Source organism: Rhipicephalus microplus, chromosome 4, assembly GCF_043290135.1.
Source record: "Rhipicephalus microplus isolate Deutch F79 chromosome 4, USDA_Rmic, whole genome shotgun sequence".
Classification (NCBI taxonomy): Eukaryota; Metazoa; Arthropoda; class Arachnida; order Ixodida; family Ixodidae; genus Rhipicephalus; species Rhipicephalus microplus.
The window spans coordinates 28642349-28669025 of NC_134703.1; the positions used below are offsets into that span (position 1 = coordinate 28642349).

At 37.7% G+C, this 26677-nt stretch overlaps 1 protein-coding gene across 5 annotated transcripts in view; it reads left to right on the forward strand.

Annotated features, from left to right (window-relative positions):
- The window catches only part of LOC119171797 (uncharacterized), a 179350-nt gene extending 154533 nt beyond the window's left edge, over nucleotides 1-24817 (forward strand). For 2 of the 5 annotated variants that reach the window (XM_037422638.2, XM_037422641.2), the window contains 11 exons: nucleotides 71-171; nucleotides 2316-2339; nucleotides 3553-3594; nucleotides 6347-6452; nucleotides 7028-7198; nucleotides 16133-16156; nucleotides 17786-17915; nucleotides 19016-19123; nucleotides 20341-20411; nucleotides 20563-20644; nucleotides 24643-24817. In XM_037422638.2, coding sequence (XP_037278535.2) covers nucleotides 71-171; nucleotides 2316-2339; nucleotides 3553-3594; nucleotides 6347-6452; nucleotides 7028-7198; nucleotides 16133-16156; nucleotides 17786-17915; nucleotides 19016-19123; nucleotides 20341-20411; nucleotides 20563-20644; nucleotides 24643-24688 — 905 coding nt within the window. In that variant the 3' untranslated portion in view covers nucleotides 24689-24817. Of the gene's footprint in view, nucleotides 1-70; nucleotides 172-2315; nucleotides 2340-3552; nucleotides 3595-6346; nucleotides 6453-7027; nucleotides 7199-16132; nucleotides 16157-17785; nucleotides 17916-19015; nucleotides 19124-20340; nucleotides 20412-20562; nucleotides 20649-24642 lie in introns of all 5 variants that reach the window. The other 3 variants (XM_075892399.1, XM_037422639.2, XM_037422640.2) reach the window with 3 other exon arrangements.
- The last annotated feature ends 1860 nt before the right edge of the window (nucleotides 24818-26677 follow it).

Consider the following 26677-nt stretch of genomic DNA (forward strand, 5'->3'; position numbering starts at 1 on the left):
TCTTGATGAACACAGTATGAACTTCAGTTGATCACAAGCTTATTTTTGGTGCTTGTTTCATTTAAAACAGATGGAGGATCACTCGCAGAAGCAGCTCTTAAGGAGCTGGAAGCCAAAAATAGGAGTCCCACAGCAACAAAAAGCACACTTATCATCCACAGTGTTCAAAGGGTGAGTGCATGGTGGCATTATACAGGACTGTCAGCACTAAGCCTAACGAGGCTGCTTGTGCTTGTTACATACATGCTACGTTTGGTCTTACCAGTTGACATATATTTTTTGATCGACTAACAGTCAATAGCATTGGCATGCACTGCATTTGCTGCAAAGTCGCATGGTGTGGTGGTCTGTATTATATACTTCAGGAGGCCGTCACTAATTTGTGGCGATGTTAGCCTGTTGTGGACAGTAGCAATTAAACAAGATGAACATCTGAACAGAGTATCTCGATGCCCATGACCACAGTGCTCTTTAGCACAGTGACGTTGCTACAGGTGTGGTCGGCCTGGCAGGCCTGAATCAACACAGAACTCGGCAATGCTAACATCGATTCCATGCACAAAATGTCAAGTAGCTTATTGACACATGTAAGAGCTGCTCCCCCAACTTTCTAGTTCAAAAAACGAAATTCCACCACTCACAAATTATGAGAAACAGAACTTTTGACCTATGTATTCCAAATGGCAACATATATGCACAAATTTGCTAGCGAACTAAGTAGCAATAGGAAACATGAGCAGTCGGCTGCATGAAATAATTATTTCGTTATGAACAAAAATAGCCTTGGCTTTTGAGGTGTCGTGTGATAATGAAGGAGCACAGGGAATTAACACCCATTTCACATTTGCAGCCAAGAAATTTAGAACAAACAACTTGATCCTCGAAAGGGACGTACACTGTCAAGATAGCGAAAAAAAAATGTGGCTTTTTCACAAGCCTATACAGTATATCCCTTGCTTTTGTAGACTCCACTGTCTTACATACGGAGCCAGTGAATCTGTATACCGAAGTCAAAGTCTGCAGAGGGAAACTGTGATTTGGCTAAAAAAATAATTCGTGTTGTTTTGCTGTGGAAATAGTGTTCCAACAAAAACCATATTTTAACAGCTACTTCTTGTCAAGGTTGCTTAATTATGGCCTTTATGGCCATAATGGCCTTGCTCATATTGAAGTTTGGCATCTGTCATTTTATCACAGCCTTTTCAATGGTGACTTGTCTGCTATCAAATAAAGTCTGCCACTTTTACATTCGAATATATTTTGTCAAAGTTTTACACACTCTGCAATATAAGGATTAACAGCAAATGTCTCTGCCTATATATTCAACTGCCCCTTAGACGTAAACATTTCATCAGGATACTAGTAAAGCTGGAGTACCAAGCATTATGCTCTAATCAGGAGGTTCTTGAAATTCAGTTGTGGTGGTAAAGGAGAAATTAAGGCATACACCAGTGAGACCATATCTCTTGATGCAAAGTGCGAGCGCTGATCGTGAGCTGTAAGTGCAGCGCCTGTTTGCCTATTTCTAGCTGTACCAGCTGTCTGCTTACTTCCAGACGTTTTCACTGAACCTCCTTTCACAGTTATGAAAGGGGATGAACACGTCCCTAATTGGTATCAAAGTGTCTTCCTTAATAAAAAACTTGGGTGCTCTTTATGTTAACTGAGTCATAAGCATCCAAATGCTGGTGCAATCTTCCACACGGCTTTCCCCTCTATTTCATGATTCCTGAAATTCACTCAATGCACTGCACCATGCTCTGCCCCTTATTACACAGAGCTATTGTGTTTATCACTTGCCCTGAAGTCCAGTATTGGCATACTACATGGTATCATGACCCACAGCCAGAAGGTTCCATTACTACAATGTTTTATCTGATCTTGTCACCTTAGTGACAAAATGTAAGGTATCCTGCTCAGCTGTGCTCTTTCTTAGCAGTGTAAAAAAAATTGGCGGGGTCTTGTGAAAGTTAAAATGCAGTTTGGCGGCCTCTTGAGCAATATTACTGACTTTTAGCAAAATGTGCAGGCTCAACATTTGGCTCAGGTGCTTAAAGCAGTAATATGTCGATAACGTTGAAAATGTTTTTCTCGTGTTTAAAGTGTTTTGGGCTGCTTTAGTACATTCACTTTGCAGTATTATGCACGATACAGTGTATCTCATACGGAGCCACATTGTTATGCAAGAGCTATGTATAAAAGTCTTAGATTTAATCTAACAAAAGTAAACTACGCAAAAGCCTTATGCATGTTGTTTAAGCCTTTTGTGTGCTTTCTGATGTGTGTGCCCCCTTTTTTTGTATGTGCCTGAATAGGAAGCTGCTGTTCCAAGTTTAAAGGTATGTTCTCATCTCTTGCATGTGTTTTTGATGGTCTTTATTAACCAACTAACACTTTAAAAACATACATTTATACATATGTGACACTCCGTTGCATTTTATTAGGCAACGAAAAGAGTCCTAGAGAAATTATTTCGATAGACAGTAAGAACTTGTTGTTCTCTTTGTTAAATTTATGACAGCTTATTTGCCATTTTAAGTTTGCAAGGATGTATTAATGCTAAGAGCATGTAGTTGGGCGTGTTGTTAATTCATAACTAATAATATCGTAGCACATAAAAACTGAGACACAGGACAAGAAAAGGGTCAAAAGGGGAGCGCTAACTTCCAACAAAAATTTGTCCTTGCCGTATCCTGTGTCTCAGTTTTTACGCGCTGTGATATTATTAGTTAAGTATTAACGTTTTTTTTTTTTAAGAGAAGCACAAGTATTTCACACAGACCCATAGCCAGAAGGAAGGGGGGCACCTTCCTCTTGAAATTCAGTTGAAGGGGGTGTTTTACGGAGAATAAATTGTAAATGTACGGGTTCGGTCAAGGTCTTCAAAAGGGACCCCCCGCCCCACTCACCCCCACTGAAAGAAATTCCTGGCTATGGGCCTACTTTCACATGCACGCAAAAACAATGCTGAGGACCCTTCATGTATTTTAACCATTGCATTTTAATATGGCTGTTGGGCAGAATTTTGAAAGGTAGCACTCTTGGACCTGACTTGTTGCATAAGTCAGGTTTGTGACCACATTTTCATATTGAGTACCCTTGTCTGAATGTATAACAGCATTTATCATCCGGAGGAAACCGTCCTAGAAGATGATTTTGAAAGTGTAAATTTCTTCTAAATGCAGCATCTCACTAAACGTTCGTTGGCTCAGCTTGAGAGCTAGTTAGCAAGTCAAGCGCATGCACATTAAGTGTTAAAAAAAACACTCTGCAATTTCTTTACTTGATTTGGTCATGAGTGACTGCTCATATAGTAAAGCAAGTTTATAAATCATTGTACTGTCCTGTAACACAGTCATGCAAGAACGCTCCAAATGAATGCCACTCTATGTCGCTAATTTATGTAAATGGTGATTAAAGAAAGGCGAAATGTTTTATGCACAGAAACAATTTGGTCTGCCTTTACAACAGCTTACAGCATATGTAATGATTTTGACTAGTGCATAACATGTTCTTATGAACGGTTTTGCTATACACTATTCGTCTCTATAGGTGAAAATCGACAAGCAAGGACATTGGCATGAGGTTTCCCAGGTACTGAGTCAAACGTGCTTTTTCACGAACGGCGCTCGTTCAGAGTGGCCTACTGCTTTTTCATAAAAGCTTATTTTGATGCCATGCTGTACCTCCCAACGTTACCAGCAATGCACTTTATTCATTTGCTGCTTTTAAGCCTGCCTAATGGAGTTCATAATGCTGCTTGTACTTGGTTCTCGTAAGTTGTATAGTTCTTCACATCAAGCAAATACGTACAGCTTAGAATGGTAGTAGATGCAGAGTCACATAAGTTTGCAGGCTTATATTTATCCCTTTCAGATGCCACCTATGAAGCACTGTTTTTAATTGCATCAAACTGACACAACATCATTTCACGGCACTCAATATTCTACCTGAACAAAAATATTGTCATAATATGTTCATTCATGTGTAATAAACACTAAACAATTATCATTAACTACCTACACTCAAACCTTGATATAACGAACCTGGATATAACAAAATATTGGTTATAACAATGTAAATGAAAAAAGTCTCGCAATAGCTATAGTGTTAAGATTCTACATTTATAATGAACTTCCTGATATAACGAACTTATTTTAGTGTATGATGCAACTTTGTTATAATGACGTTTGAGTACTGTATTCACTATCATGTTACTTGTGCTCCGTTTTTGCATAAATGGAATCAAATATTTGGATAGAAATGGAATGCGAACTTATTTTTGAAGTCGTTCGTTTTGAGCCACAAAAAATTGACTTTTTTCATAGCTTGCAGGAAGTGGCTCGTCAAACTATTTGTCGAACATGGTAGTGCCTTCAGCAAAGTGACTATATTCAACAATACACTAGAAAATTAAGTTAATTGGAAGACACATTCGGTATGCCGGAGATTCAGTTCATCAAAAAGTCAATGTACGGGGCACTTTCTTAGTCACTGGTCAATACAACTAGCAAGAACAGTCAATCTATACGATTGTGTACAAAGCAACACAGAGAATTAACAAAAAAAAGTTTGCCACTGAATGTAAGTCACCTTACAAAAAGACTATCAGGGTCAGTTGCTCAAAAGGATTAAATTATTTGTTGACTGCCGAGTCAAGGAGGTGCTTAAAATAAACACTTGAACAATTTTTTCAGGGGTGTCTTTATGGGGCAAGAAAAAAAGAGTTGTGCTCATAAAAATGTATGCAGAGGGTTTTCAGTTTTTTTAAGGACATTGGAATTTGGGATACTCATGATGAAAATAAAATAGCCAGACATAAAAGCTCTGGACCTTGCACTTTCGGCTGATACTTTACCGATTTCTAGCATACTATGAAATGAAATAAAATGCAATTACCCGCGTTGTGTACGTGATGCCATTCAAGAAAGTTTTATAACACTTTATGTTTACGATAATGTTGGGATGACACTACAAGAGCTCTCACTAACAGTTCTAACATATGTGCATGTGTCAAAATGCATGTCATATTTTAATTATAATCACAGTTACAACGTATTGTGAGCATGCTTATTTTGTTTGTTTTTGTTGTTTTTTAGATGTTTTAGTTGTTGCAACTTGGGTTTCTGAGGCCGACGAACTCAATTTGAATTATTATTGATTGTCAGGGCCTTTATTGTCGCAACTGTGGGTCGTACCACTGAAAGCAGATGTAATTTAGACAGGTCTGAAAATGTCACAAACTGTATTTTCCCCAGATTTTCCACCTTATGTAATGTTTTAATTAATATATAAAATAAGCTCAAGTGCACTTTTTGTCGCTTTTTACTTTTTCTCAGGCTGAAAATCTAAGAACATTGTAACCTTGAAATGCTCTTAGCACCCATTTCAGCTCTGATTGCAACTTGGTTGGCATCCTTGCTTACTCCTAAAGGACATCACAGTTCTACTTGTGCAACGTTTTGCTCAGTGTTCAAGGGCAATGCACATAAGGTAGGATGGGCAGGCTTAAGATGCGATAAAAAAACAAAAACAAGAGAAGCTTAATTTGTAAATTACTCTCGTGCAGTATTAAGAAGCTACTCTCATAAAGAAAGGACACTGCATAAGCCGGAATAGATGCCAAATATGGTGAACACGTTATTAATGAGAACTAATTGACAATGATGCCAAGGGAAGTATGGGGGATGTCATTAGAAGTAATTGTAATGCGAGTGTGAAGAAAGAAAAGCACACTAAAAGGTAACTTGACACCGGTAGGGAATGAACTTGCGACCTTAGAATAATGCATTCGATGGTCTACTACTGAGCTACAGTAGCTGTTATCCCTCCAAGCACTTTATTGGTATATAGTATGTGCACTAAAACGTGGTAGCGTCAGTCAGCGCCACCTGTTTCCATTTATGCCGTATGTGAAACACTCTTCTTTGTTTGTTGGCATGACGTAGTATGTGATCTTTATAACGAGCTGGCTGCTGATCAATAATCTTTTGTGTACTACCTGAAGGCATCAAGTCTTCCAGAACGAGATCCTCGCTATGAAATAATGAAATGTGAATTTAAGGGCTTGTGCGAAGGAAATTTCATATCAGTTAGACGTTGCGTACGTCTCTACTTTGTGTCCCTGCAATATGTCTGACCTGCAGGCGCATTACTAGCACAACCAGCACTATTATGCACAACCAGAATTATTTTTGAAAAACTTATGCAATTTTGTTCTTTTAGTTGATATACATGCTGCTTATTACTGCTTTGCTTCACATGGTGAACTAGGTCTATTGGCACTTTAGTATATTTCACTGTGGCTCTGAAAATTCCAATCCTTATGGTTGTCATGTGAATGCAGGTGGATGACACATCACTCTCCATTTCACCAAGTAGCCTGCGAAAGCAGAACCAGCACTCTGGTGACAGGAGTGTCTCTTCGTCATGCAGCGAAGCCGAAGGAGAAGGTGAACTTACCTTCCATCTTTTCTATTCAACATGTGAGGAATCTGAGACGAGTGACAAGAAAACATGTCATGACATTCAGTTTTAGTTTATTTGTTCATACAGTTATTTATGATATATGATATACAGGCATTTGCTCCTCAATTATGTTTCACTCTTCAATTACTGGTTGATGTAGAAGGAGTACTAAATTTATTTGAATAAAAATGATTGGATGGTCTTTTCACTTTATTTCACTATTGTTATCAATATATGTGGTATGTTGTAATGTTTGTAGTATGTTTATGCATTAAATGAAAGAGATGTGGTTTGGCCACTGAGCTAATGATCGCATTTATGCATGTGATCATACGAATTCAGAACATGGGCACTTTGGCATTTGTGTAAACTTAGTTATGTCATTAGGATTTTTCCTTCTTTCCTCCTAACACTTTTCTCTATGTATACTATACAGTATCAGCTGCTGTGTAAGATCCATCAAAAACCGTCTTAATATAATAATGTATTTATCTCAGCATTCTGATGCACAGAAATTCAACTGCATGGTTCTCTAATGTGGTTGTCTCCAATAATGCAGGTGGCCCAGAAAAACCGAAGAAACGAACATTACTGGGCAAAATACGGAAGCGGCTGAGCTTCAAGAAGAACCGCTCCAAGTCAATGGAAGCTCGACCAGATGCTGACGCGCACAGCCACAGTAGCAGCCGTAGTGTCTCCACTGACCGTGCCAAGTCGGTGCCACTTGGAAGTAAGTGTCCTTAAGCGCAATATTTCTGTCTGCAGCCTGTTTTTTGCTGTGCACGTGTTTCAACAGGGCTGGCCTGAATGCACACTCCCACGGCAGCTTGGCCAAACTATGCCTTATTTTGTTTCTTGCACAAAGCAAACACTGAATTGCGCAGAGTTTGCTTAAAACCTACATTGCTTAAAACCTGCATTGCTTAAAACCTGCATTACACAGGTTTTAAGAGTGCGCAGGAGAATAAACGTATGCACTGCTATGTGTGCATTGCAGAATGGGCACCTGTTGTCGTAAGTTCAGAAACCTTGCTATAGATTATAGATTGGTTTGATGTGCCACACAAACTTTATTGCTGAGGTCAAAAGACACATTATCATCAATTTTTCCAAAAAAGGCATTGAAAAGCTTGTTTCGCAGAAACTTCAGTGTCAACATCTGCATTGGTGACTCATTGTTTTTTGGGAGTAAAAAATGATCATCCGGTCTGTGACTGAAAATTTGAGAAAAATGCATATAAAATAAATAATAAAGATCTTTGGGTCCAAGTGGGAATCAAACTCTGGCCGTCTGCGTGGCAAATAGGTGTTCTACCAGAGAGCCACACTACTTCTTGAAACTACCTTGGAAAAAAAAACTCCGAAGAATGCTATGCAGTAGAATGAGGCTCCTTAACACGTGCGCAGAAGCGTAGATTTGTGCAGGCATGAAAACATGTTGTGAAACCAGGGGTTGTTTGAAGGGCCACACATTACAGAGCACTTAGACATATCTAGTCATCATCAGTAGCAGCAAAAGCATCAAAATAGGGAATAGCAATGGAGGTTCGTGTGCTGCCGTACAGACACAAAGTGTGCCCTTCACTTACTTGCAAAAGGAATAATAATGATGTGGGGGGAATTTAACACCTTTCTAGGATAGTTTGAAATGGCCAATGTTATGTGCACAGTCATTCGTTTTTTCTTGAAGTACCTTTGAGGCATGAATCGAGAACCGAAGCGAGGTTAGCAATTGAGAAGGCGATGCACACGAGGCCAGATTACGCTATGGCACTCTACTTTTGCAGGCGAAGCTCAACAGCGCAAGTTTTTTTTTCTATGCTGTCATTTTTATTTAAGAAATATTAAGTGGAGCTTACAATTACTTGATTGAAGTTTCAGTATTGGTGCAAAGCAAGATAAATTTGTTGGAACTAGTCCGTATCCAGTGGCACAATGCATTTGGAGGTTTTCAGCATATAAATGCTATGTCATGTCGCATAAACCTTTTTTTTTTTTTGGTGAACAATTGATTCTGCAAGGCAGTGTTGCTGTTTAGCTACATAGTCAAGCATGCAGAATTGTAGAGTTCAGCATTTATTTAACAGTAATTTTGATTAAATAATTGCACTAGTGGCACATATAATCCCAAGAATGATCCTCCAGAAATGTAGAAATTGCTCGTTTTAATGAATGTCATTGGAAGAAGCACACATAGGAAATATTCTGTGACCTCTTTAAACATCAGAAATTTCATTGTTTGTTGGGTCCAACTAGAACGGCCACAATGCATCAAGTAGCTGTTGCTTTCATTATTAAAGATATCATCCAAATTACGATGCATATCAAATCATGTAGATCATTACTGAGTTATTGGAACTTTAAAGCTTACATGAAACCTATTTCTCACTATGCGTTTTTGTCAGAATATTTGAGCTGCACACATTTTAAAGGAACGTTTGTTATGTGTACGTTGACATTGTCTCCAGATTATAGTTCATTTTGTGGCTTTTTATTACTTAGTATATTAAGGCTATAATAAAATCACTTTGATATGTACAGCCCCAGTGCTTAAACAACCATTTTGTTACGGTTGTACTTAGAGCGCGACATATGATAGCTGTGCTGCTGTTACGATTTCTAAAGAACCTGTTGGTGACAGAGTGTTACTGATATATGAAATTATAAAAAAAAGGCATTCAAATAGGATTCTTTCTAATTGATATGCTTATTTAACAGACATGGAAAGCTTGGCTAGTGAAAAATCTAGCTTATTTTGCAAAGGACACTGATCCATGCTCACAACATTTATGTTTGGTTCATGCTCTGTACAAGGTTTGACTATTACTGCAGTGAATTTCCTACAGCATTGTGTGCTTTCCTTGCAACTTATCAGAATGAGTCGTCGCAAGCAGATCTTTCATTTCAGCAAGTAGCAGTTTTTTCATAAAGGTGCAAAGTATGCACTTAGCCTTCTCAGCGTCTCATTTGCTCTTGCACTAGTAGAGGAAGTTATAATACACAAATACATATGTATACTGCTCAAAGTTGCAAACCATGAGGCATTATTTTAATTTAACTGCGCTACTCTTTTGCTTCCCACTGCCAGAAATAGCTCAATAATGAAGATCCATCATGCTTTGTTAAGGGCAAAAACAAAAGAAGTGGGTGGTTAATCTTCATGTAAAGCAGTTGATCTGTGAACACTTGCTTCTACGCGGGCTCTGTGAAATGTGGCCAGCGCATTGCACGATTGTTTGTTTGAGCAGCACTGCAGCACGAAACTGCTTTCTTGCACAAATATCTCTCGTTCTCTCTTTCACTTTTGCAGTTTGCAGTGTGATGGTATAAACCGCCTTTCTATACTCTTTCTTCACCACAGCACATTTCTTGAACCACGAACCCCCTTTGACGTTCCATCTCCGTAGTTCCCTTGAGTAATGCCAAAGCTACAAGGTGTAGCGGGGATCAACAGTGTGTTATGCCACTTCGGAAAAGTAACATTAATGAAAAGCTTGCTTCTGTATGGGCCAGAAGTTCTGTGAGATGGAGGTTTGGTGTAATGAGAAATCTTTGGGAACTTTATCAGCACTGTTGCTGAGTTAATAAGCGGAAATCTTTTTGTCCAAATTTTGGTTAGAGCCAATACTTTCAACAATTCTCCATCCCATCAAGCTTGTTTTGGAGTATTACTTAATGTGGTCTAACCAGCCTACTGACACTGAGGAATATGTCAATGCATGTATCGCCTAAACATTGCTTTAACTATATGGTATATTACATTTGGTTGTTTCCTTACAGCATGCTTTCATTTTTGCTTGTATCTAACATTGGCTTCATCCATTGAGCACAGATGTAATGTAAAGTAAATGAATACCTTACACATGTCTGTACTAATATGGAGGCTTGAGTGCTTGACATGAATGTTTGGACACAGCCAACATTTCGTATAAATTTTAATTCACTGTCAAAGTGTACCTGAATGCTCATTCTCCCAATCAAGGCTTATCATTGGTGCATCCAACACTGACGTAGCTCTACAAAAAGGGCAGTGACATCACATCAAATTTGTTGTGAGCATGGGCGTGCACAGGGCTCCTCCCTTCAGTGGAGACGTATGTTCATTGTAGCACCCACCCTCCTCCTATTACGTCGATGTGTGGGCCTGGCTTTGTGCTGCCCTTCTTAGGGGACGAGGGGGGCCACCAGATATGCAAGTGCGTGGCGGCATTATTCATATTCACCGCTGACTTACTGTAGCTTACACACTGCTTATGGGAATTACAGAGATACTGGATATGTTTTAAATCTTGCCAGTTGAGACATGCACGAAACGGATAACATGATGCGTCTTTATTTCCTTGACATACTTCCTCTCCTCTTCTTTTTCAAGAGGGTTTCACACCAACTTCTTGGTGTGCTTTTGTCATTGTCTCAGAGGCATTTAACAATTAACTTAAGACTGAAACATTTCCAAACTACCTGTCATTGGCTTGTCGCTAGAACAACATAATCCAACGATATGGATTCACCCTTGGCTCATATTTTGTAGGTAATGAGCCATTTCAGAACTGGAGAGATTTAAAGAGAAAATGCAGAGTGGATTTACCCGCCGGTACATCATGCAACTGCTTTTTCTTCTTTTTTTTTCTGCATTGATTTGGAGCCATGTGCCTGCACCTGCACAACTTTTTTTTCCATTTCTGTAGTAGAAATAAGTGTAAAGACAGTTTATGATTGCTTATGGGGATGAACACCTTGTTAGCTAAAGAGGGTTATGCTAGAAATGGCTGTAAGCTTAGCAAAGGTAACAGCCTCTATTGCCTCTGTGAGTAAATTTTAAGTTGCGATTTCTGGTTCATATTTACATGCAACTTTTTTTTTCTTCAAAGTGCTCATCTGTGTGCACGTCCTAATGTATGATGAACATGAACGGCAAATGACAGCCTTAATAAATTCTAAGCATCTGTATTTGCATTTAGCTCATTTTCCCCTAAGGTATGATTTCTTGCACGCTTTCCTGCATCACAGTCACCAGAAATTGTGCATTTTAGTTTGTAATAAGTTCTGCAATATAATCAGCTCATGTACTTTATGAAGGTACGTGAATGATGATTTTTGTGGAAGGAACCTCATGTTTTTGACTTTATTATGATTATTGATAAACATTTACATCTCCAAATTAATGACTGTATTGAATTTTTTGATTCCGCATGCATTTCTGAGATGTTGTTGCATAAAAGGTAAGGCCTAAATTTTCTTGGACCATGCATTTCTTCTCTGGGTGTATGTACTCAGCAACGAGCACACATGGCAGACTTCTGCACATTTTGACCGTGCACCATCACATCTTGAAATGTGCCACATGCTCACTTACTATTTTATGCACAAACTATGATTAGTACTAACTTCGGCACTGTGAAACCTTAATTTATAAGCAAAAGGCCATGAGAAAATGTCAGTATGGGATTATTAGTCATGTTTCATTCTTGCTAATGTAACCATTATAAATGAAAACCATAACAATCCACTGCATCTGCATGCCATCGTAGGAGTCGCAGTCCTTGAACACAAATTTTGAAGCAGACACCACTGTTTACTAACTTTTCACTATCATCAAATCTAACAGAGCATTTTATTATTCAAATGATGACAAGTGTAACAGAAATGACAGAAGTTTGAGCATGTTAATTGGTATTCTCTTTCAGCCTCTCTTAGTGCAGTGCACATCACAAAGATCAAAGCAGGGCCTAACTTTCAGCAGATTTACTTTCAGAAGCTTCTGATATATGTCGATGAATAAGGGCATGCACAAATGAATTTGTAACAGTTGCTCCTTTCTTTGTAGCCGATTGAGCAGCTATAGCTTTAGGACCATGTTTATATTCTCCCATATTTGTCTTAGTGCTCCTTGACTTTTACTCGAGTTATCCCGCCAAAAGGAGCCCTTTTTGTCTTACTGGCACTGGGATCAGTATGTCAGACATAAAATGAACAAGGATACAATGAAAAATGCTTTGCATCAGGGATACAATACTTTTTTATTGCGACCCGGAAAAGAGGCATGCCCGCTTTTATGAGTGAATTTCTTTCATGAACGGTTACCCCTTCATCAAGCATACCAAGTTGTTGGCTTGTATAGTTGAAGCTTAAAAGTGTCAAGTGGGATTTCTAAACATGTGTTTGTGTGTAGAGAATTGGCCTGATATGCTGAGTAAACTGGATCTGAGACCAACTATTGGACATGTATAACTTTTAATTGTTTTATGTGTTTTAATGATGCCATAGAATTGTAGCTAGACGTCAGAATACTGAATTGTGGTTAGTAATGCTGAAACTGATGATGATATTACTGTAATGCACCAATAGGTTGTTTCACTTGGACCCCAGTATTGTGAAAGTTGCACAGTTAACAATAAAACTGCAGTGATAACTTCATCTCTTTATTCCTACCTTTCATCACATTATTTAAAAACAATACCCTAAATGTACATACGTTACCTAGCTGACTGGGTTTTCTGGTACAGAACTATTTAAAGCACGTTTTTGCAATTTTAACGATTGCATGACAGCCACTACCTCTTTCTTGCTTCCTTGTCTCATTTTCGTTGATGGTCGTGCATTTCTGTCATGACACAAGTGGAAGAAAGCAAAAGTGCATTAAGCCTGAAGAAGCTATGATGCTGTTTCTGCGGCTTACAACTAGCAGTTCAGCTTCAAACTCCAATATTGAACATGAGGAATTACATACTAACCAGACAAAATATTTAACAACCATGTGATAAAGCAGGTCCTGGCAAGAATCCTACAGTTCACTCCAGCAGGCACAAACTTCATATTCATCTTGCTCTTTCTTTTTATCACTCCCTTACAAAAAAACTTTTTGTTTAGCTATCAAGACTGCTACTGGCAATAATATTTTTCAACAGCACCTACCACGTCAAACTCGCATAATGCAACATTCTTGTGCCCGACTAATGTGTACATTACCCAATTAAATCATGCCTACCAAGGCTGTTGCAGCATGCCATTAAAGGGGCCCTGCAACACTTTTTAAGTATCATGAACTGAGAAGTACCATGGAAAAAAGCGCCTCATGAATTCACCGCCGCAAACATTTTTTGTTCATTCATTACGATCAGAGTTACAAAGATGTGTTGCACGCTGCAATTACATATTCTCTTCTTTTTTTCCCGATGGAAGCGCTGGAAGATAAGCAGGTAGAGATGGCACGGGGAAAGAAAATACGTCATCTGCGCCTTGTGATCTTGAGCACTTTTTTTTTTCTTTGAATATGGGGCTTCTTAGTGTGTCTGTGAACATGCGCATGGACAAGTCACGAAGTCACGGCTTTTCGCACTGGCCCAACTAATCACCAAGCGAGCCATGCTCAATTGAACCAATGGCTGACGCAGTGACTGTGACGAGTGTTTTTTGAGTTTGTATGATCATTTGTTGAGAAAAAAGAAAGTAATTTTTAGCTGACTTTGAGAATTGATTGTAAATTCCAGGCCCCATGCTGCGGTAAAATATTTGGCTGACGTTTTCTCGGGAGCCTTGACCACAAATAGGCAGCGTTTTCTGGCCGTGCTCAAAAAGTGTTGCGGGGCCCTTTCAAAACTCAACGCACTTTGCCCTTTCAATGCATTCACACTTTCTATTGTGTTCATAAAAATGTTAGCTATGAACACAGATGATAGTGCCACTACATTATCAGCACCGGCGTCATACATATAAAGAAGCAGGCTGAGCCTTACATTTTTAGGAGCATTAACAGAATGCCAGGCACATCAACACAATTAAGTTTACTCATGCACGTAAACATCCACACAGGTTCATTTGACTGATTTCTACTGTGAGAACAGCACTCTGAGTTACCAATACCAGGCTGTGTTTATGCCTCAAAAGTAAATGCTGTGATTGCTACAGCACTTGCCTATCATCTGATAGCTTTTGTCTTGTTCAAAAGAGCTATCCTTTCTCCCAAAGAAGCAATGCCTGCTATGTTTGTACTGGTGCTACCTGTTTTATGTAGCCTTCCTGTTTTCCTGCTAGGGGGTTATCCAAACTCACCGTTACCTGGAGGTTCATATGTTTGGGAGAGGGGAGCTAAAGTAACTGTTGATTGATTGAGGCACACAGAAATTTGTTTTCATTATGATTAAAATTTAGAAGTTTATTGGTGGCAAGGTTTATTACATCAGTAAACATGTTTGCAAAAAAGCTCGGCTGGTAATTGGGCTGCTGGCCTACGATGCGAACGGGAAAACGGGCACTTGCTCCCACTTTTCTGGATTTACTTGCACCGCTGAGTTTCTGTGCTTACATTAGATGTGTACCACTAATAGTAGCACAATACACATCCTTTTTATAGAAATATATGAAAAGTTGACACAGCTGTTTCTCTGTGTAACATTATCACGATGTAAACTTAATTTATTTATAGAGAAGCTATGATGCAATGTATTTTTGCAGCAGGTTTTCACATGTCTAGAGGTACATTTGTTTCCACATATATCAAGAACTTAAACTTCTATTATTGCATTTGCTTCCATTTTATCATGTGTAGTGTGTGTACGGTGCGAATGACCCTGCACATAAACTCACACAATGCTTAGCGCTTATTTTGTGATCCAACGAGTGCGTAACCTTCACTCAGAATAATAGGTATGCATTGAAGCACCTACTAGAATCAAGAATTCTTGCAATAAGCTTTTTGTATTCTTGCCTCTCCTTACATTTTGCTTTTGTTTTTTTGGTACATAGCTGGCGTACTAAAAGTCAGAAGCGAAGACTTTGACCTATAGCTTGCATGTGTGACACTTTAAGCAAATATAAATAAAATTGCCTGTTTAGTTTATTATTGGCACTGGGAAAACCTGCTACAGACATTTTATAATGCTTAAAAGAAAGAAAAAGCTAAGGCTTATGAATAATTCGCTACAAGTTTATTTAGCAAGAAGTATCAAAGGTTCATGACACAAGTTGCATCTAAACTAAGCCCTTATCTCCACCATACATAAATGTGGTGTAATTTATATTGCCTTGATTAAGACATGGGGTCAACAAGTATCTCAGAAAACTGTTCCTATTGTGCACCTGTTCCCTATTGCTACAAGGCATTGTGCATCAGCACGCTTTTGAAGACCACCGTGCAACGCAGAGATAAAAAAAGGGGTGGGGGGGAGGGGGCTTGCTATGCGAGATGTTGTCAGCCAATATGTGGCACAGCATCTTGTAAGTATCATAATATACTCGCTTTTGTCGCTACCGTGTACTCATAATCCCCATGACAATAATAAGTGCAACTCGTGTTGATCGCCACGGCTCATACAAGAAAGATCAAATATGCCCAATTTCTAATAAATAAAGTTGTGTCAATCAGTGCTCTTAAGAGCATTACTTACACCTGGCACATTTGGTACATTCTATATACATTTAGCCATTGTCAAGAATGAAACTGTGATTACAGGATGAAATGATTGTCTCAGTTCCCACTGACTTATTTCTTTGCTCGGCTGTCAATGCAGATTGACCAATTCCTTTCAATAAGCAATGCTTTTCCTTACTCTTTACATCTTTCTATTCTCTATCATGCAAAAAAAACATTAAATAAGCAAGGTTAGCTCTCTAGTTAAAATTTTGTAGTAACTTACTATTCTTTTTCTTTGTTTTCTGTCTATAGGAAATACTCACCTCGATGTTCCAGGTAAGATTCTTTATTTGTCTTCTTCTTGCTTATTTTGTGCCTAAGAAGGAGGCAACCTTATTCCAAATGTTTTTGCAACTTATGGTGGTGGCAAATAACTTTACTGGTACGATTCCATCTTGCACTATCTGGAAGCAGTTGTGTAGAAAGTTGACAGCATTATAAATGAATAGAAGAGTTAGGTCTCCTGTTTCAACCTGGTGTAGACTAATATATTAGCGATTTCTTTGGTTTACTTCTTGAAATTTCAGGGTCATAATATCTGTAAGGTGAATAACAATTAAATCATATATCAAGATAAATAAATATATTGTGATGAAATGCTTACACAGCTCTGTATGAGACATGAATGCTTATTTTATGCAAATACCTGACTTTCGTAACATTGCTCTCGTATTTATGTGACGTAGTGTTTTTTAACCAAATTTTCTTTGACTTAGTTGTCATATTAATCTGTGTGAAAGATTGACATAGACATCATTTAAAATGTTTGTGGAAGCATACCATATGTGGTAAAGATCAAGAAATAATTTACAGAAAAACAAAGATTACTAGTGTGAAAGCGACATGCAATATGGAAGTGAATAACGTCCCCTGTAATGTGGGTGGTTGAGTTATCTTTGAATATAGATGCGCGAAAATTAGTGAAGTGCATTTTAGACAGATAGATAGAAATCGTTATTCAAAAGACTATCGTTAAATGGTATCTGAAGGGTCCCAGAATATGTGTTGCGTTCAACAAGAGTTTCGTTTACTGAGAGATGAATAGGGGTGCAGTGTTCAGGTATCAGACCAATAATATTAAATACGCTTGTTTCATATAAGCAGCAGTTTTGTTTAAGGGGTATGGTAGAGCAAACCCCCCAAAAAATGTAATTTGCAGTTTTTGATACCGAAAATTCCGCTGCACTTTGAGGCACAACAAACCTGTGGAAGCTCGATGTCGAGCGGCCCTTCTAAGTGGTTTAAATGCTGCACCAAAGTGCGTCACGCGCCCTCTGGCGTAAGCAGTATGCGCAAGTAAAACTTCGTTTTTCTCAAATTGCATTTTCCGTAAATTTTTCCGCTGTGTACCTTTTCTCAAAACATATTGAACCAATTTCAATGAAGCTTTGTATGCATGAGCTACAACAAGTTTACAACTTGAGCTACAAGTTAGGAATAATCTGAACTAAAAAATTGCAGATTTTTCAAAAAGTGAAGCTGTAAAAAAATTTCACAACATTACGCACCCTCCGTGATGTTGTGCAAGCAGTATTTTTATTTTTTTACAAAAGCTTCCTAAAAATTGTAATATATCTTTTAGTTCAGATGTAACCTATGAGTCTCTACAACAACACGGCTATATATGGTTACATTCCTTAGGGTAGTTACCAAAAAAAAAAAGGGTACATCGAATAAGTGAACCCCCTTTAAAATTTGTGGGTGGGCCATAGGTAGGATAAGCAACCTAGGCATACAAAAAGGGTGTCACTTGATACCCAGGGGCTTTTTTGTGAGCATGTAAAATTTTATGGGAATGCTTGCAGCCTTTCGTAAGATATTACATTAAAACTGACATATACCATTTACCCTACCATGCCCCCTTAAGAGACTTCTATTTACTAAGAGTCTACTGTATGCCAACAGGCGTTCGCAACAATGGTAGCACAAGGAGCAGCATCAGCGAGGGGTCCGGAATCAGCGCTGCCTCTAGCCGCACATACGTCAGCGACAAGTCCCTACTCGTTGTAGAAGCAAAAGAGAATGGTGTCATCAGGTATGACATTGGAAAATCCTTCAGGACATCATTTTATGTTTTATTTCACTCAGTGTGATGTATAAGTGAACAATTTGTCTCTAGAAATTTGTAAAAATTTGTGAACAGTATGTAAGTAGAACAGATCTTTACACGCTTTATTTATAGCATACAATGAGGTATGAGTGCTGCTTTTACAACTCTCTGTGGTACCTGTGTCGCATCCTCTTGGATAAACTTGGAAAATTGGCTGATAGTAGCACAGGATTGTACCTAAATGCAAAGCTATTTTTCTCTGTATTATTTGTTTGATCTTTGTATCTACACTGTGTTACTAATGCCTTTATTTCGTTTATACATAAAAAACATTCACTCCTAAAAAGTCGTATAGTCATAGTATTGCAGTCGGGCGTTGAGCATTTGCAGACTGCTTCTGAAGAACTATTGGCAATATTAATTGCAGCTATGATGCTGAAGAACAAGATCTACATTTTATGTAAACAAATTTAGGGAAACCAAACAAGCACCGAAACAAAAAAGAATGTTTGTGAGGAGTGGGGAGCTCAGTGCAGTTGTGTTCTCATTGAAAAATTATGGCGGTAGTTCAACAGAAAAATTAAAAATTATCACAGAAGAATACAAAAGAGGTAAAATGAAGTCATTTTAATATAAAGGTAATTATGAAGGAAAAGAGTTGTGAAAACTTATAAGAAAAAAAGACTGATAAATATGGACAATACCTAGCTATGCAGCACTGGTGAAATTATCCTTGCCTAAGTTTCGTAAAAGACAAAGAAGAGAGTGAAAAGAAGGAGAGAGCTGCTAAGCTACAAATGCACTCTCTCCATGCAATAGATAGCATACCTGAGATATGGATCACTAGAATGTGAGTGCATATGTGGTAACAGTCATATTATTTCAAATATTTTAGTGGGACTGCTTCCATCCAGTGCAATTTCTGCTTTGTTATATCATCTCACTGTGCCCCACAGAAATTGTGAGGATATCTACTAAGGGGTACCTAGCAAGCTCATTGTGTTCTGAATTGTCCTGATCATTTTGATTTTCTCTTCAAAAAATATTTAAGAATACAATTAATTACGTGATATTTTCTCCTTCAGGCATTACTTGATCCCTCCTCATTTGGCACATCGCAGCAAGTGGCGAAGGAAAGGCGTCAAACTGCACATTTTCAATGACCATGTATTTGTGGCCAAGCATATCCCAGGGTAAGCTTATGAGGAGATATTTACATTATAAATAGACCTCTTGCGCTATTCCTGACGAGGAGCGGCATGCACTCATGTTCATGCCTACGACTATGAATGTCACTAAGAAAAATAAAGTACCTGATCATGATAGCTTCATGTGATGATATCTATTGAAAAACATTGCAAACAGCTATGCACAGCTGTGCGTGAGTCTTGAAAAATATTGCAGCCTGTGATTGTGCATTTGGTTTGTCAGTGTTCTTATTGCAATTGCCGCTCCGGCAGCTTTGCACATGTTTTGCATCTGTTTCTAAACTCTTTCATTCGAGCTAGGCTCATTGTATATGTGCAACCTGCGTTTAGTGCCTAAACTTGGGTCAGGTGCACTTACATTAATGTGTGGATAGGATATATTGCAAGAAGAGAGAGAGGGAGATAGATTTTTATTTTGTGTCAATTATGAACACTTTTAGCCTTTAGCATGGGTGTGTGCAATGGAGTAATGCATAAATAGAGAAGCAGAACAAAAGACAAAGTGGTGAAGTCATCCACAGAAAACATTAAAAGGCATCAGCAGGGGAGTGAAAAAGTAGGCATAAAAAGCAGTGAATTGTGGTGAGAAAGCAGTGCAAGGAACAGTGTGTGACCAGAACGTGCACTGAGCAAAGACCTCTAATCAACTGTAGAGATAGGTGAAAGTCATAGTTATCGAAAAACTGAAGAATGTGGGCTTGCAAAAGGGAAGAATCTAACAAACGCTGCATACTTTCAGTGATAGTTATATTAACATTGGCATTTATAATTAGGTGCTGTGCTAAAATATTTTCTTTAGTATTCTGCTCTCTTAGCCAATGACTGTGCTCATTGTGTTTTTCTTTGTAAGAATGTGTTGATGATACAACATACGCTGTTAGAACCGATTCTGTGCTTTGTTAAACATTCAGTGTTCATGTACCATTTCAAGCAAACCTGGTTAGAGTTTCTCAAGTCTACAGTCATATGACTGTGCGGCATCGTATAGATTCTTTAATTTCACTCTTAAAAATTGATACTTGCCAAGTTTGTCAAAAATCTGACTGCAAGAAATTCTAAGGGGATGGGGGGGGGGGCTAGGTATAGATTTTGTCAATAGTGAGATGTTCAGTAGGATTTTACTCTAATAAAATCTGAAAGCTCAAAGTTAATTCTATTTCTTGCCATATTGACACTGTACGTTTATATTTTTATTGTTGCAGAGGAGTTCAGTGTCACGTTTGTTCAAGGCTACTGACAAGAAGGCTAGGAAAACAAGGTTACGTCTGCAGAGGTTGGTATTCCTGCTATCCTCACCTTCTCTGTGTTAAATGATTTGAAAGGAGGGATCACAGCGCTCGTGTTTTTTTGCACAGTTTTGGTTACAGAGCTGACAATACTATGTGCCTCCTGTTCTTATACCAAGGCATCTTGAATAATTTCAGGTTGTAACCTGCTCTGCCACAAGTCTTGCCATGTGAAAACAGAAAGTGTATGTAACAACAGCTCTGTGGCGACCATGCAAATGTAAGTATGAATTACACCGACGTTTGGCACAATGACATTGACATGCTAAACAGTGGGAAAAGGTCATTTTCTAACCTCTATTTCCCCTTAAGACTATAATCATTATATTATGAGTGCACATAAAAATCTGAGCACTTAGATTTGGTGGCAGTGTTGATCTAGTTCTAGCAATTTCGGCATCAAAATATCTTACTTCATTGAGACATTCCTTGAGCCCGGCGTTCGCTTAAAAGCTTAAAAAAGTTGGCCAGTTTTCTTGTGAACACAATTCAAAGGCCAACTCAAAATCTATATTTCATTTAAATTCTGATGGTATCTCGTCACTTATTTTATGGCGCTCACTTTATCGAGCAAAGAATGGTAGACTGGGCATATTGGCTTGGCATATTTTGAAGTGTGAGGCACGATAACGACAACGAAAAAGTCATACACATGCATGTAGCACCTGCAGCCTTCAAAGTATAGATAAGTGAATGAATGATTGCCTGACTGGCTAACTGAATAAATAAATCAATGAACAAATGAAAATGAAATGCTTTTTAATTTTTTAGTATAAATATACATATTCAATAGAACACAGGCTCGAGACTTAAATATCAAGTTAGCTCACACTCCTCAGGCTGGTTAATTATACTTCAGTTGTACACAAAAAAATCAAGAGAGTATAACTAAATGTGGCAGGTGACATGGCAGCAGTTTTCTCAGACAAAGGAATAATAGGACATATTTGGAGAGTGACTGTATGAAGCATTGATTGTTATGATCAAGGAATGTGTAATAGAAACTTTTTATGCAAGAATAGTGTAAGAAAAATTGTACAAGATTGCCTTTGTGTTACTCACAACACCTCTGCTTGTTTATGGATAAATAAAATGAACTCAGTAATTTTTATGTGTCCTTCTGTGCACTTAATGTACACATAGTTACAAGATGTTTAAGCTGATCTAACTATTTGCATCTGTACTGATACTAATGTCCATTCATTTGTACTTTATGTTTGGTAAGTATATATATATAACTATAGTACTTACATGTGTATATAGCTAGGTATACTATCGTAGCTTTCAAAAACATTTCCGTACTACTGGTGCTTATTTAGAGTTATTAATATTGTTTGTAAACTATTCTACATGTTTTTACTCCAATTAATTTGACTAGCTGTTTTTTAACAAAGGTGTACACTTTCTTTTCACAGGGATGTAAGTTGAATATTCGTTGCATTTTATCAATAGGTGTAAATATCATTAAGAATAAAGAGAAGTTTGATATGTGATGTGCAAAATAATACGAACATTTAACCAGTGTTGTTTCTCTGTCATTATCAGATTGCCCGTGTGCTCAGATTTGGGTGCACGTTAAAGAACCCCAGGTGGTCTAAATTTCCGGAGCCCTCCACTACGGCGTCTCTCATAATCATAGAGTGGTTTTGGGACGTTAAACCCCACATATCATGTCATTATCAGAGCTCCCAACTCGCAACAGCGAGCATCAATGAGTAACAATGCATTTAAATTTATTTCGTGATGCAGTGCATCATGTAGTATATAGGAATGCAATACTGGTGATTAATTATATCTGTTATATTTAAGACTGGCTTGATTTGGCTTTAATGTTGATACCATGGGCTCAGAGTTTTTTTTTCTGAAACATTTTATGTGTTTTTTTTTTAATAATTGAGAACCACTGTTCATGATTTACGACTGTGGGGGAAGGTGGTAGCTTGTTATCCACAGTTTGACAGTGGTATATTTTATTGAAGTTGTAGCTTGGATACCATGGATTATAAGAAGTTTAAAGTGAGGCTGGATACTTACCTCAGATGAAGCGCAAATACTAGAAACTATTGTGCTCTTTCTTGATGTCGTTTGACATTGTGGTTGACAGTAGGCTGCCACTGTATGTATGGGTCACTACATTATTTTAATGCTAGTCTTGGTAATACAAGTTTTACTATCCAAGAATAATTCTGTCGAGGTAAGATGAGGACAATTACCTCAGCTAATGTTTTTTAAGATTGTGACGCCATCAAGATCACCTGAATAATTCTTTTGGAAGCTAATTGTGTATCTGCATTTGTTCTTATTTATTTACAAATACTGCAGACCCTCCTTGGGCCCAAGCAGGTGTGGAAATATCATTAAAAAACAATACCAACAATAAAAGTTACAACTGTCAATAACATTAGTCATAGAGGAAATCTAAACTACAATCAACAAGCAAAAATAAATAAATACATATGCTTTGCAATAACAAACATAAAACATTATAAGTGATAAAAATGCACATACAATAATTCAACACATGATGTAAATTAAACACTATGCATAAAAAAGCGAATGCAAGAATCAACTGCCACTAAGCTCTTGTAATTTATGTAATTGAGTATGAACTTACTGTTTTGATAAAAATGAAAATTTTAGAAATATATATATTTCTTAATGTGGTGCCGCAAGGGCAAATTAAGCATATATGAAGACAGTATTTCTTATTTTGCATGTGTGTGCACACATATGGTTATAGAACAGATATCTTGCTGTGTTATGTTATACCTCTATCTTTCTTTCTATTGTATTTTTGTAGGTATGCGTTTTCATTTTTCTTTCGGGAGTCTGGAATCTGCTGGGAGAAATGCGCATGAGTGATTTGCGTCCTGAGGCAGGCTTACCTTTCGTTACCTGCACTTCTGGCCAATATGCAGCACGCTTACTTAAATATTAGTAGTACAGCAACTATTATTTTGCACTTGTTAATATATCATGTTGGTTTTTGCCAAATATTGATGTGGCTTATCAATGTTTATAATTATAGTGTTTGCCATGGGGAATATTTGTGATGCAATCTGATGTATTTTCACTACGTACATGCTTCATATTTATGGTAGATATAGGAGTGTACAGCTTCAGTATTTTTTATGATCAATAGCAAATATTTTCAAAACTCATTGCATGACCTATGGTAATTTTTAGTTTGTCAGTCGGGTTTGTTGTAAAGGCATGTTTGGTGTTCCCAGTGAAGAAAACTTACACAAGAAGGTAATTTTTGCTTTAATATCTACAAGTAATAGTTGCAAGCTTTTTTTGATTTTGAATTGCTGTTTCTTGCTCAAGTATATTAAACATACAATTGCAACTTGGAATGCCCAGCTTCAACATCAAACTGCTTATAAAGGTATATTATAAAGGTATAAAGGTATAAAGGTATAAAGGTCAGACTATTGTAATGTCACTGGTAGAGCTAAGTAAATTAGACAACAGCAGATTGTTTTTCCTGCATTGTTTTATTGTTTGATATGCTTGCATAATACTACTTAGACACAGCTAATTTGCGGCTGCTACCTTGCCCTTTTAGTATAGTTTTCATGCTCTCTGTGCGCATTATTTCCATTTTATTGAATGCTTAATGCTAGCTGTTAAAACATGAAATTAGCGAAAACTGTGTGTGTTCATAATGACATGTCTCAAATGATGCTGCAATGTTTTTGTGAACTACATGAGTCTGAAAAGCATAGCTCTCATTGAAACTACCAGTGTCATTTAAGTTGGATTCTAATATACTCCGGTGTTTTATTTATTTATTTTTTGGGTTGGGGGAGAGATAAAGAAGGTGCCTCAGCTTTAGCATGCTACTACATATATGGGACTTTGGCATACACTGATTTAATATTATTATTATTACTTTTTTTGTAATGGTATTTACCTCCTATCACAAGATATGAGGTGTACTTTTCCAGAGGTGATTTTGATTATTCAGTATTTTAGGGAAATGTGCTAAGTTATATTGGATGGCAAGTAATTTAAAATATACAAAATAATTGAAGAATTGATGTTCTTGTATAGTTTACTGTAGACATATACTGATAAAAGATTGTTTAAATGAAAAAACTATTTCTCTTAGCACAAAGGGTAGGTTGAAAATTGAGTTGTCTTTTGTGTGCTGCATTTATTCTTCCTTTCTTTTCAGTTTATGAGTTTTTTCATCTGTTGGCTTTGATGTTTCAGGGAACCAGTGGAAGACCTGCATCCACCGCACATGAAGACAAGTTGATGCGAGTAATGAGAAACTGCTGCATAAGAACGTGACATCTCGCAAGACTTTCTAAACTGCAGAGCACAAAGTTTATTTGATTGTTGTCGTGATGTGTTAAAATGAATTGCCTTGTTTTACTGCCCTCCACTTCACTTGTGGTCCTTTAGATTTCTTACCAGCAGCTTTGTACGCAGCCTTCAGGCAGCTCCCAAATATCGACGCAAAGCATTATGCGAAGTGCATATTTCAAGGTTGCTTACTAAGATCGTAAGAATGCTTTGATCAAATTTATCCATTTTCTTGGGGACAAAAACACAAGAGATTTGTTTTTCCTGTCAAAATAATAATGAACTGAAATACATGTTTGGAGCTGAACATCACATGATCAGACTGCTTCTTGGTACTATGCAGTGTCTTGACTAGAACAGAAGTTTTTGTAACATGTTTGGTAAATACGACACATTTTGATGTATGCCAACCAGATAACCCACGAATGCCACCAGGGAAGACATTCATAACATTACAGATAGTATCAAGAGGGCATCAGGTGGCGTTTCTCACCAGCTACCACTGCTTGCGATGCAGGGTTCCTCTTTTATTTCACAGAACTTTCACCATGTCATCCTGATTTCACCTTGCAAGAACCAGGCTGGTATTTACGGCTGCAGCACATTGCACGTACTCCCTTGTGTGATTGCAATGTGAGCTATCTTGTTATTATGCGACAATCGACACTCTTCGAGTGAAACAAAATCTGTGCCGCAAGCGACCGAGCCAATGGGAGGCAGTTCACTTTTCATCGAGTTGGAAGCCATCAAAGGAATTTTGTGCTCGCCACTAGCTTTTATGTGCTTGACAGGTTTCTTGTATGCCAATATTTTTTTTAAGGATCGACTACACAAATTTGTGTGATGACATACCTGAGACAAACAAGCAGTTGCTCATGACTGCCATCAAGTCATAGTCGTGCACACAATGTTTTCCCATTAGACATATTCACACTCATTGCCCTTTACAGGTGCTTGCCTAGGCCTGTAATGTCTGGCATTAAATGAGCAGTGTGGGGACACGCATTTGTCAAGGAGACTTGAAGCAGATTCGAAATGATAGTGCAAGCAATATGTGCAGTGCAATAAAAGTGTTGAAAATTTACTAGTTGAAGCATATTACGATGTATTCTTGATATATATATATATATAAACGGATATTGATGTATGTATATAAAGATGGCACGCTTTTTAGTTATTTTAATATGACCACATCTCGTATACGTTTCACTTTTTGTATGGATGTTTACGTGTGTGCTTACATGTGTTGAGAACAGTCCAGTGGAGTCAGGTGCAGCCTTAATTTTTTTTTTTCATTCAGTGGAAAGGTTTTGGTAGATGTAATTATTATATTAATGTGAGATAATTATTGCCGAATAGCTCCTATTATTTGAATTGAATAAAAAAGTAGAAGGCAATCGACTAATTTAAACACTCATTGCAAGGAGAGGGTATATTTTTGGAAAGTAGTATTATTCGAATGCAGCTCTCTGTGTGTATAAGCAGGTACACTTGCACGATTAGCAATACTTAAAGTATCACTGTGGTAAAGGTGAAATTATGATGCTATAGCAAATCAGAGACTTCAATATTGTTTGTATTGAGGTTATGTTAGTGATTTTTCTGGATATATGCTTGTCACTTTATCACCAGCTGGAGCTCGTGGCTGGACTTCGTTAGTGAAAAAGGCATATATAATGAGTGTGTGTTGCTAAAAACTGTTGTACTTATAAATTTTCTTTTGTGGAAGGGCTATGCAAATGCTGAGCCTCGTTCATTGTGGTCTGATTGAACATTGTGTTTTGCTGAGTTGTGGAGTATGCAGTGTTTGTTGATGTGACCATGCAAAAAAAAAAACTATTGCTTGGTTTAAAAACTTATATAATGATCCTTTAAGAACACTTAGTTCTTATATTGTAGTTGATAACATGATTATCTATAAACGTTTAAATATGGGAAG